Below are 13,426 nucleotides of genomic sequence, written 5' to 3'. Positions count from 1 at the left end.
ACCTATTTCCCCGCATTATTATATTCATGATATAGCTAGTTATAACTAAATCAAGACTAAATTAGTCCTTACCACGAGTTGGTTGTCATGCTGTCTCGACTACCTAAACAAGAGGCCCATGAGGGCCTGAATCGCTCTACTGGCTGTAATCAATAGGGCTCAAGCCCTTGATAGTATGAACAATCTGAGTAAGTTTTAAATAAACAGACCCAAAATGGGAAATTCATCGCATAAACAAGAAGAAACGTAAAATTTAAACTTCAAATGGCTCCTTTTCAACAATAAGTTGGACAAATTTTCTTCACTCTCAATGGGGATCTGGCCCTTGATGATATAAAACATCCGTTGAAGTTTCAAAAGGATAGAACTTTATATGTAAACAAACAAGAAATGTGTTTGTCGGAAACACTATGTCCCCTTCTGCGCCGCTTTGAAATAATTATTTTTTGACCTTTGACCTTGAAGGATGACATTGACCTTTAACCTCTCAAAATGTGCAGCTTCTTGAGATACACATGCATGCCAAATATGAAGTTGCTATCTTCAATATTGCAAACGTTATGGAAAATGTTAAAGATTTTCATTTCTTCTCAAATTCAAGGGGAGAAGATTCTGGACTTATAACTCCGATATTGCTCATTGTCAATAGGGTTTGACTAATCATTCAGATAAAGACACTGTGCAAGTTGGGAAATGATTGGATGAAAACTGTGGACTTTATTGCGTAAACAAGCATTATTTCACAATTTTCTCAAATTCAAGGGGAGATAATTCTGGACTTTTTACTCTGATGTAACCCATTTTCAATAGGGCTCGAGTCCTCATTAATATAAAGACACTGAACAAGTTTGAAAAGAATCGGATGAAAACTGTGGACTTTATCGCGTAAACAAGAAAAAGTCTAACGCACGCACGCACGGACGACGGAAACCACGCCATGACATAAGCTCTTCAGGCCTTCGGCCAGTAGAGCTTAAAACAGAAGCAACTTAAACCTGTAAAAGTATTAAATGTCATTATTACGTCGCAAATGTCTGACTGAAATCTACAGTACATAAACCGGTCACGGGTATTCAAACACTGGTAAAATTTATCATTATTGAAATAGTCGAAAGATGAACCTATTTTACCCCATGTGGAAAGGCCTACAAAAAAATGGTGTGGTTCTGGTAACATTGCCAAAATTTCTAGGTAGGGTAGGTCAATTTTTTTTTTTTCCAGACAATAGGCCTGTTTTAAGAAGTCATTTTATTCTGATGGTTTTCACATAAAACCTCTATGTACGTTCCAATTATTGTGTAGTGATCTTCTTTGTATATTTATTATTTTAACCACTCTTTTTTCCAGCCAGGTGAGATTCAACCTATGATAAAAACCAACAGAACAGCCACCATGATTCCGGTTTACGCCCAAAAACTAAGTTTAATACATGAGTATCACACTGTATGCACGAAATGAATGCAACTTGATTAAAAATAAATATAAATGTTATTAAATCGCGTATTTAAAAGTAAAATAATCACTGTTTTACCCCACCCACTCACGATCGCATGAAACTTACTCAGTGCTTTTCACAGGATTCGGGGTATGGGCTGCACCCTCCATACGTTATTTTTATTACATCTGTAGCGTGAAATGATTTTATTTGGTGCGTTATGACTCTTCTAGAAAAAAACAGCAATGCTGTCATCGATAACAACATTTAAAAAAATTGTTTTACCCTTTCCCGCATAGATACGCATAATCCCGTCTCGATCGATTCCTTAATACATCCGTATCAACCATACTTTCTATCAATTACTACATATACTTACTACTTTTCCCGTAGCTACTCATTACCCGATAATCCCGTATATTCCAGTTGTAAAGCAAATTCTGGTAAATACGATAACAGTGCTCAAGAATTTCAAGAAACACAAACATTCGCCATTTTTCTAGAGTATCAATTTTGGCACGTGTTACTATAATTGTGATTAAATAACGTCCAATCGGGGCGGTTTTTTTTCCACTGAACACGCGTTAATCGCCTGACGTGATGTTCATTTTGTATAAAACACAAAATACACCCACACTTTCCATGCGACGTTCTACATGTCTGCACAATTTTTTCGCGCTTTTTATTGAGACACTGTTTATTTGACGCTAGAATTTGTCAATGTCGCGTTATCATTAAAATTCGGAAGCGTGTTTCGGATTACAAATTGAATAATGCTCATTTGAGAATCGAACGAAACATTTACAGTTGTGCGTAATTAATTCAACGATAATTTGTTAAAGCACATTACGTGTCGAATAAATGTTTTGACCTTATTATGCATGAAATGCACAATACCAACGAGGATTTCATCCTGTTGTCATCATCTGTCTTCTACTTCATCGTGGACGTGTACACCGAAGGGACCGATGAGTGTGTTAGATAACAAAGCCAACAAAATGCCATTAAATCACACACTTCTGAAAATTACGTCACTCGTCGTCTGCATGATTTTACTGCAGGTACAGGTATGATTGCTTACTAGTGTTGTCGCTCATTCAAAGCATGCTATCTCATTGGCCAACTACAACGACGATCCGCCTTAAGGCGGGCTTTAGGTGGGTAAAGAGATACATGACGTAATTGACAGGATCATAAATCGGCTCTCACAATTTTAAGCTAAGTCGATATCGCTTTGATATTTATCCTACCGGAAAACGGTAAACAAAGTTTAGGGTTGGCACGGCCAATAACAAACTTTAGGGTCGGCGCATTTTTCTAGGTAGGGTCGGGTGACCGGAACCACAATATTTTTTAGGCCTAAATACAAAAGTGGTATATATTGAGGTTAACCTATGCTAAATCCATTTTAACCGTGTTTTTTTTTCCGAACATGATCTTAAAATTAGCAGCTCTGGTGATTTTTCTGACGGCGGGATGGGCGCAAGGTATGCATTTTGATGGCATATTTTTGTTTTCTCATACACAATCATCTTGCATTGTTAAACAATTTAATCGAACGCGTGTTTCATGTTCCTTCCGTTTATGTGTTTTTCCTTAACATAAATTGTTGTTATTATTTCCAGTCGGTGTTGCTATTGTAATTGTGTGCAGTATGTTTGTTCATACTTTTTTATCTTCATTTCACTGCGTGTTTGAATTTATAAACGGGGATAAGTAGAAAAACAACATAATGTATAGAACGCGAATAAAACGCACGTTTTTTATTTTATCTGGCGTAAGCTATACAAATTACCAAAAGTCTTCCGAGATTGTGTTATTAGGTACAGAAATGTTATTGTTCTAAGTAACGATAATCACAGAACTAGAACAATATTAAACATGCAATAAAACAGCCATTTTTGTTAAGTTTAAACATATTATTTATTTGTACAAGAACAGTGCATGCCAATAATTGAAAATACAATCAATATAATAAAAAAGTTTGACACGAAACAAAATCATTCCTATACTGTTTCTCTCCTTGCAGTAATATTCACGCAATAAATGGGTGTGTTTTAAGACTAGTTTCCATTGGAAACGCCGGAAACGAGAAAAGAAATTTCACGATAATGAATTGTTTATGACAAGGTTAAATTTTATTTTGCGCATAGTATAAATATTAATATTGACTTGTCGATATGGTCGCAATAGGCACATATGGCTTAGTACAGCCTGGGACGTGACGATACATGAAATCTTTATGAAAGTGTAAATAAGTTAGGTTAAAAATAATTTTTAGAGTTAATGCTTTTAGCTTTCCGACTTCTAAAGTTGAAAGATAATTACTTGTTCTGATAAAATTTGTAAAATATTTGACAATTAGCGAAAACAAAGCAGATCTGGACTATTATATATCAATCTTCTAATATATAAAGCCTTTTGAAATGTTATGCAGTTATGCTTATTAAAGAGTTTTAAAAGGTTTCATTATTCCTTTGGCTGTCATAGGTTACAAAACAATACGGTTATTATGTGTAAAACTTCCGTTTATGACATTCGTTGGTTCAACTTCTAATTGATTTCATCTTACGCCTATATAGCTGTGCCCTTGCAAATTAAAATAATGTTTTGTAAATGGATGTGCTTTTGTGTTTTGTGTTTTTATTTAAAGATAGATTTAACCTTGCCGTTATCAATATTCCATGGACATTCGTATCAGTTTCTAAATTAAGATCATAAATTAAATAATTGAAATAAATATTTCAAGACAGGTGTAAATATTCATGTATACACGGGCCACATTTCCTCCTTAAGTGATAGCCTAACAGCCCAAATCACCCAAGCAGATGTTGTTATGTGAATATGTATGTGTTTAAGTCCGAATTAACAATTGCCAGCATAATATAAACTGCTGGATGTTCATACTACTTAAACCATTGAGATTGAGAATATATATGGGCCGTGCTTTGTGAAAAGAGGGTTTATTGCATATGCGTAGTGTCACGAAGTACGCACAGGTTAATCATGAACGACGACGTCCGCTTTTATGATATTTTTCTTAAAATTAAGTTTAAGCGAAAAGCATCGTCCCTGATTAGCCTGTGCGGATTGCACAGGCTAATCTGGGACGACACTTTACGCACAAGCATTAAACCCTCTTTTCACAGAGCTCGGCTCTTATGAATAAGTTCTTTTGTTTGTTTTACTGCTGTTTTATAGGCGAAATAGTGATGTTACTTTTAGTGATATTATACATTCAAGCCATATAATACAAATTCAATAAAATATAAAATATTTTAAAGAGTTAAATTTAGTTGACATTCCTCATGACATGGTTGTAAGGAAAAAGAGTTACATCATGAAAAGAGCATACATCGCTAAGCTCGAACCCCTGGCAACCGGTTTTCTAGCCATACATATGCCCACTGCACCAACACAATGTGGGTGAATTGTAATGCTGTTGTGTATTTTATAATTTCTATATGTAAGCAAATGTTTGTATTGAAATCCCCCATTGTCCTCGTTTTCCTTACGGTCAACAACGAATGATGTACAAATTTTAATGAGGTCCAGGTTAAATAAACCGTATAATCCATATGTTGCTATTGTATTATTGTATAAATTAAATAATGACATTTTGTGAAATAATGATCTTTTGTATCGCCATTTTAAGAGTATGTATCAGGAAAACATTCTTATGATTCATACAAATTCGTGAATATGCAAACATGTTTATGAAACTTCTTTAAAATAAGAAATTCGAACGGACTTTTTATGAAACGTGCTATTTTTATCGTACTACTACAGCTATAAATCAAGCCGTTTGGCTTGAGGACATCACCCTGAACCCCAAGACACGCAACCTTGACCTGGGGTTGCCGGAAAGTCTTCAGTTTAAGCTGAAGCGGAGCGGACACCAAGATCTGACATTGAATCTCGTGGAAAACAAGCGACTGAACCAGAACGCCCCAGTGTACGAGGTCCACACAGAGAATCATCAAAATAAACTGGTCAAGAAAGAAACATCGCCCATCACTGTAAGTTTGGTTCCATAGTGTAATTGAGCACTAATGTTGGTGTTGAATTAAAGACAAGTTTTTTTATGAAAAGAAAATGTTAAAAAAACTACCAATGATAGAATTTTCAGCTGCTCGAACGTCAGTTTTACAGAAACAGAGCTGAATGAACGTCATGGTACTGTCTAGTTAAATACATGACCAGCTCCTATACGTCATAGTATTGTTTAGTTAAATACATGACCAGCTCCTAAACGTCATAGTATTGTATAGTTAAATACATGACCAGCTCCTATACGTCATAGTATTGTCTAGTTAAATACATGACCAGCTCCTATACGTCATTGTATTGTCTAGTTAAATACATGACCAGCTCCTATACGTCATAGTAGTGCCTAGTTAAAAACTTGACCAGCTTCTATACATCCTAGTATTGCCTAGTTAAATACATGACCGGCTACTTCACGTCATAGTATTGTTTAGTTAAATACATGACAAGCTACTATACGTCATGGTTTTGTCTTGTTAAATACATGACCAGCTACTTCACATCATGGTATTGTCTAGTTAAAAACATGACCAGCCACTATACGTAATAGTATTGTCCAGTTAAAAACGACGGGTATACATTGGCAGCATATTAAGTTTGTTGTACTACAGGTAAGTGTAAAGTTATTTATCGAAGGCCCGCTTTTGTTCATAAGTGTTTCATATCTGTTTAAGGATGTGAAGTTCTACCACGACAAGGAGAACGGTGGATCGTTCATGGTTGAATGCTCCAAGAGATTGAAGGGCGCGTGCCGACGAACACTGGTAAGGAATTCTACTGTGCTTCACCGCTGGTGTTTACATAGGCCTAAGAGAAATCTCAACTTAAGTTGTTCTTACGTGCAAATTGGAAATTAACATATCTAAAATCACTGTTTTCTGCTTAGCGTACAACAGTCCATTGTTAGAGCAATATTACCTAGTTAGAAACATTTGATAGTAAAAGAACAAAACACAAATTATACATATAGGTGAGGCATTTTATGAATTTTCGGTATTGTCTTGAATTTTCTATAACTTAAATTCTGAATACGAACCATGCCATAAAAATGTATGCCACCATGATACCAATATACGTAACAAAATATACGCAGAAACATTTAAACCGTTAAAGAGAAACATTTAACGAGGCTTTTGCAACAGAAATCCTATGTTCAGCATTATAATTTTCCTAGATTATCATGGTCGACGGTGCATGATAATGGGTGCAGTTTACTGCTATTTCAAAAACATTTTCAAATGCAAACTCATGAATATAAACTACTATTGTCAAACCTTAAATCACATGATATTAAAGCTTGAATATAAGTGTTCGTAAGTGTTTTGAGACGATGTCACAAATATTTTTACAAAGTCGATTAAATACTGTGCCTGAAGGTTTAAAGTGTCATTTTACCACAATATTTTTTCATTCATGAATGAGGTTAAGACCGATAAGGATTTGAAATGAATTAATGACATTCCTTACAGGCTATACATGCATATGCATACACATTCAAACATTCGCAAAACAGCCCATGACTGACATGGTTTAAATTCGATTTCTGTTTTTATTTATAGACTGGTAGCTTGGAGATTCACAATGAAGCCTTCGAAATCGAACCAACGGCTGATTCATATGTATCAAGGTCACTGGCCGTGAACAAGATTAATCCCCATATGCTCACCAGGGTGGTAGATCGCACCGGCAAGGGGAACCCCAGCATTATTGCTAGACGGGGTCACAATACCGAAGGTAACCTAGATACTGCCAAGTTAAACCATCAATGTAATATTTCAGGTGGAATAATTGCCACGATATGCATACGGGTTATGAAATACATGGGATACATTTCACTGTAACAATACGACTGCAAACTTTAAATGACAACTGATCCTTTTTGAAAGGATTATTCTTTAAAGCACCGGCTGACTATGTTATTAGTTTCGCATGAGAAACCGATGATATCTTTTATGAGGAATACCTTTGTTCGTTATATATTTAAAAAACCGTGACCTTAGCATGGCGACATTGAAAAAAGCAGATTGGATAACATATGATTCGTGATTACTGTAGCCAACCCTTCAATTGAGAAAGCCATTGAGATGTTCCTTGTGTATTAGTCTATTTACAGCAATAAGTGAACCATATAAAGAGGACAGTTTTAATCATATTGACGCTTATGTTATAATGGTTTCTTAAGTGGTAAATTCGAAACATATTTTTGACAGTTAAATAAGAATACTTCACGTTTTACAATTACATTAAACACCCAATAAATCAAGTTTTTTTATTATTGGACAATTTATCGACATCGTTAATTGCGAAATCTAAATGTCTTCTAACATGGAACACTGTATATGCCGACACAAACAAGTCCACTTAATCACTCACATGCTTTGCGAACAAATAGTTTGGACTCAACAATATTGTATAAAAACAATCAGGCAATTAATAATGTGGTATAATTTAATTAGAAAATCTCAGTCTGTATCGCAGGTTTTACACACCGTTCTTAAATTGCATTGATGAATATATTATTTACACACAAACGTATAGTCGGTGTGGCGAGCCAGTCGAACCCGACTAGGTCTAGGTCCGACAATATAAAGTTTTGGGGGCAAGTCACTGCAATACACGCGTCACGTTAACACCTTTATTTCGTCTACATAAACAGTGCCGCCGACGACGCCGACGTGAACAAGTACTACGTCGACAATGACGTCAACGACGGTTATGGCAACGATGACAAATGCGAAGACTATGACGAATATGGCGATTACAAATGCGTTCTAATTGACGTTTCTGACATATATCATCCTACGAACAATCTTTGTGACGTTAGTGACGTTTGTGACGGTTATCTGTAATTAACAATGCGAATGAAGTATAATAAGCAAATGACAATCTTTCATGCAGAATCTAAAAACATGTGCGCATTAATAACCTATAATATTATAAAAATTACACAACATTTCTCTCAGCTGATACAATAACACATACTTGAAATGAAAACTATATTCCATTTACAAATGACTGTGTGGTTTTCCTTTACCCTTATTACAGAGTTAATTAATCAGACTTAAAAAGTCGCTCAAACCAAAAATGTATCAATTAATTTACACGTGCAGAAAAAATGCAAAAAACATTAAAGTCACTATAACGCTCAAAATCAACGAAAATTTCGTTAAGTATTTCGTAAAATAAAGTTAACACCTTAACAATCAGTGTTCCTTATAGCAATAGCCAAAATTTCAACGCTAGATGTGGTATGAATACTTAGATTTTTGTAGATACAAAATGCTCGTTTTTATTTATTTGTGGCCACAATTAATTCCGGGTGTGTAGAAATACCGAAATCCCCGTAATTACCGAAATCCCCCGAAATCCCCAATAATATTTATTATTTATCAAAATACTGCGGATATTAAGATAGAATATTGCAAAATACAATCTATTCACTGATGAAAAATTGTTTTTATCCATTTTTGGTAGTGAAAAACTAAAATATATACATAATTATTGGGATTCCGAGGATCGCCGACAATAGTTATCTCCCTTCTCAAATACTCCTGGAGGGAAACACCTATTCGGGCGAAGTAGCCAAATTTATTTGTCGGCGACAGCGGTTCTCGATCACGGGGATCATCACTTACCTGTGTAATCGGTCGGTCATTCAAAATCTTATCTACTTCCGCGTAGAGAGTTGACAGCGCCTCGTCGCCCAGCAGTTGTTCGCGTACTACGGATTTCAATGCGTTTTTGAAAAAGCGCACCAACCTCTCCCAAACCCCGCCCATGCGGCTTGCGTATGGAGGATTGAAGTGCCAAGCGATTCCCTTTTGTTGCAAATGCCTCGAAATTCGGCTCTGATTCCATTAATTCATCGACTCACGTAGCTCCTTTTCGCCAGCCGATAGATTTGTGCCATTGTCACTGTAAACCTTTTCTGGATGGCCTCGACGAATTACGAATCGCTGCATGGCGCATATGAATGAATCAGTATTAAGACTGTGCGTTATCTCTATGTGTACAGCTCTCGTGCACAAACATGTAAATAAACCACCGTACCTTTTCAGTTGTCTCCTGCCGGATTTGACGTATATTGGTCCGAAGAAGACTACACCGACGTACGAAAACGGTGGTTTGTCCGGCTCCAGTCTTTCAGCTGGATGTTGACCCATTTGTTGTGATTCAGGACGTTGTTTCTGTCTCTTATAAAACATGCATTTGTTCAAAACAGACTTAATCGTCTTAAGACCTGGCAATACCCAATACTTTTGTCGCATCAGCGACAAAATATGATGAGCACCCATGTGAGCGTTTGTTTCATGGTATGCCTTGATAAGGATCCGTGTTACGTGATGATTACCTGGCAAAATTATTTGATGCTTAGTATCACTGCGCAAGTCGGCGTTCTCAAGACGACCGCCTACTCTTAGCAAATTATCTGTGAAAAGTGGACTTATCTTTGCCATCGAACTTTTCTCTAGGACTCGTCCTAATTTCACAACACTAATAATCTCACTGCTATACCCACCATTTGTACAAGTGACAAAATAGCATTTGTCGCGGCCCTCATTTCACTTACCGTCAAGTGCTTAAACTCTAAGCAGACATTCTCTTTCTGTCGTAAATATTTCTGTATGAGATATGTCTTGAATCTGAGAAGCCAGGCTACCGACCGCTGTAGCCTAAACCAGTCTGAATGCATTAGCAACAGGTTATCAAGCCCGCTATTGGTTTTCAATATTGTCGCGTGTACATAACGGTCCTGTTTTACCTCAATATCGTCAGATAGACTGGCTACTGGTTGTGGTATGGATGGCCAGTCGGACTAACCTTTCAGCAGGAAATCCGGTCCGTTCAGCCAAATGTCATTATTTTCTATCTCATGCGGACAAAATCCCTTAGACGTGTTGTCAGCAAGATTAATTTCAGTCGGAACGTACCTCCAGTCAATTGCCGAAGAGTCATCTACTGCTGTCGGCTGCAAACATCTCCCCTTCCTTTGCTTTTGAGCCTTCCATGATTGTCAGTGCCAGTCTATCTTCCTGTGACATACCTGTCCGAATGTCAAATCTACAATCTGGAAAATCGGTATTCCAAATTTTTTCTATATCGCTATGTACCGACGACATTTGAAAATTTACATGACGGGTAGAGGACGAGGTTTTCCCTGTAGGGCCAATTATGCTCCAACCAAGGATTGGCCGTATTGCATACGGCTCACCCCGGTTACCTCTCCTCTCTTCCTCTACCCAGAAAGCCTCTGGGGTATCACTCCCAATTAGCAAATCTACCTGAGCGGCGTTAACCTTTGGCAGTTGTATCTTCGCCAAATGCTTCCACTTACCAATTTCTGCTCCAGTTGGAAGAGACTGAAGGGATATAGGTAAATGTTTTACAGACCAAACTCTATTTCCGTCAATACTTTCGCGACCATCTAGAGAACTCACCTTGAAGTTCAGCTGCATGCCAGATCTGCGCTGGATAGACTGATTAACAGTTGTAAGGGTGAAATCCCGCATCGTACCCTTAGCGTTTAACTTACTTACTAAACTATCACTACACAGCGTTATGTCGCTGCCTTCATCTAACAAGGCGTATGTTTCCGTCTGTCTGGAACCATATTTTACTACAACAGGGACAATGCGTAAACTTTCCTTGACCGCGTCTGCTTTTGTACAACAATTGCTATTCCCCTTGCTATCGTCTGCACGTCGACCTACATCAGCAACGGTCCTATGAAACAAAGTATGATGTTTCTGTCTACAGCCATCTATCTCGCAACAACTGCTCTTTCGACATACTTAGCATAGTGCTTGAAATTTAGACAATTGTAACACATTCGGTTCTTTCTTACAACATCTAATTTTGCATCATTATCAAGAGCTTTAAATTTGTCACAGTCAACCAGCTTATGAATCTCCCCACAATAAACACATGATAAGCCCCTAACTGATTTATAACGCTCTTTTCCCGGATCATTGCCTCTACGCGCTCTGCCATTACTATCAGCTGTTGTTGTGGATAGAGTTACAAATTTCCCACGTTTTGATCCAGATCGCCCGGCTGGCTGCTTAGAAATGACTGGTTAACACTCATTAACTAGATCATGCCCGTACAATGTATTTGCAACAATAGCCCTCTTTTGAATAAATGCAAGTAGATCTTTAAATGCGGGCTCGGAACCCTGTTCAATTAGTTTGCTAGCTTGATCAGTCCATTTAGCCTGAAAATGCATTGGTAGTCTTCTTACAATTTTCTTAAGATTTTCCGTGTTATTAATATCAGATGAATAACCCAACTGTGAAAGTGTTATTTCACATTTTTTCATGTCAAGTGACAGATCCATTAAGCTTTGGACATCATTAGATCGAATGCAGGGGCCATGAATTAAACGTTCAATATGCGACCTAGCAACTAAGTGAGGCTTACCATACCTGTTGAGAAGAATTTCCTTAGCCCTTAAATATCCATCTAAAGGAGGAAGAACCACACAATCCTCAATTGCACGTTTTGCATCACCCTTAAAAAAATGCAATTAAATAACTTAACTTAAGTCTATCGTCTGTTACTCTGCACTCAATGTTAGTTTCAAAATTCCGAATGAATTTGCTATAGTCCGCAGGATTGCCACTGAATCTTAATATTTCCGGTTTGGGTAAGTTTAAACTCTCTTGAACACTAATAGTCATGTCCCTAAATCCACTGTAGACATATGCCTGTCGGTCCGATTCCGCGCGTAGTCCTCTGATGAAATCGGTGACCTTCTCTTGTGAATATTGGGCGTCCACTTGCAACACTGGGATGGCCTTGTTCGATCCTTTGTCACCACTATTCCCGGGAAGCTGGCTATCGGAATCGGAACATATTTCCGATCTAGCAATTCGGTCCTCCAGGGCTTGGATTTCTATTTGTTGCTGTAATTCTGTTTGTTGTTACTTTTGTTGTAGCTCAAGTTCAATGCGACGTCGCTCAATTTCCAGACGCCGCATTGTTTGCGCCAGTTTCAGTTCCGCAAGTTGGCGCTTTCGCACCGTTGATGTTGCCGTCTTCTGGCTGCTCCCTCCGCTGACACTCGAAAGTTTAACTTTCGTCGCTAGCCACATTTTAACACGTGCTAAAAGTGCTAGATAGTCAGGTTTGGTCCTTTCAAATAACAAACTGGTCTCCAAACGTTCTTCGGACATGAACATGGATATGTCTGAATATTCACGTTCATAATCACCCCAGCATTTCGCAAAATTCAACTGGAGATTTTCTACATTTTCAACAGGTGGATTCTCGGATAAGAAAATGTCCATAGCCTTTGACATTCTCGCAAGACCGGACGAACAGCCTTTCATTTTCGACCATTTCATGACGATGTTATCTTCATCCATTTTTCAGTCTTCACAGAAAACTGTACATCAACTGTACGACAACTCTTCGAAGAATGTACAATAACTCCTTGAAGAATGTTCAATAACTCCGCAGTCTTCCAAGAAGTGTTCAATAACTATGGCAAATCTTCGAAGACTGTTCAATAACTTCTTGAAGACTGTACAATAACTGTTCAACAATTGTACACTAACTTGCAGTCTTCACCAAAAACTGTTCAATAACTTTACGGCAACTCTTCGAAGATTGTTCAATAACTCCTTGAAGACTGTACAATAACTGTCCAACAATCGTACACTAACTTGCAGTCTTCACCGAAAACTGTTCAATAAATGTGGCGAGCCAGTCGAACCCTACTAGGTCTAGGTCCGACAATATAAAGTTTTCGGGGCAAGTCACTGCAATACACGCGTCACGTTTACACCTTTATTTCGTCTACATAAACAGTGCCGCCGACGACGCCGACGTGAAGAAGTACTACGTCGACAATGACGTCTACGACGGTTATGGCAACGATGACAAATGCGAAGACTATGACGAATATGGCGATTACAAATGCGTTCTAATAGACATTTCTGA

The 13,426-nt window shown here is 37.6% G+C and overlaps 1 protein-coding gene across 1 annotated transcript in view; it reads left to right on the top strand.

Annotated features, from left to right (window-relative positions):
- Nucleotides 1-2,867: 2,867 nt before the first annotated feature.
- The window catches only part of LOC127871857 (snake venom metalloproteinase atrolysin-C-like), a 30,353-nt gene continuing 19,794 nt past the window's right edge, over nt 2,868-13,426 (top strand). Inside the window, exons 1-4 of the mRNA XM_052415119.1 lie at nt 2,868-2,922; nt 5,225-5,454; nt 6,157-6,246; nt 7,042-7,216. Of these exons, the coding sequence (XP_052271079.1) occupies nt 2,868-2,922; nt 5,225-5,454; nt 6,157-6,246; nt 7,042-7,216 (550 nt within the window). The remainder of the gene's footprint in view (nt 2,923-5,224; nt 5,455-6,156; nt 6,247-7,041; nt 7,217-13,426) is intronic.

The sequence above is a fragment of the Dreissena polymorpha genome, chromosome 1 (assembly GCF_020536995.1).
Source record: "Dreissena polymorpha isolate Duluth1 chromosome 1, UMN_Dpol_1.0, whole genome shotgun sequence".
Taxonomy (NCBI): Eukaryota; Metazoa; Mollusca; class Bivalvia; order Myida; family Dreissenidae; genus Dreissena; species Dreissena polymorpha.
This window is presented reverse-complemented; position numbering and strand designations above follow the sequence as displayed.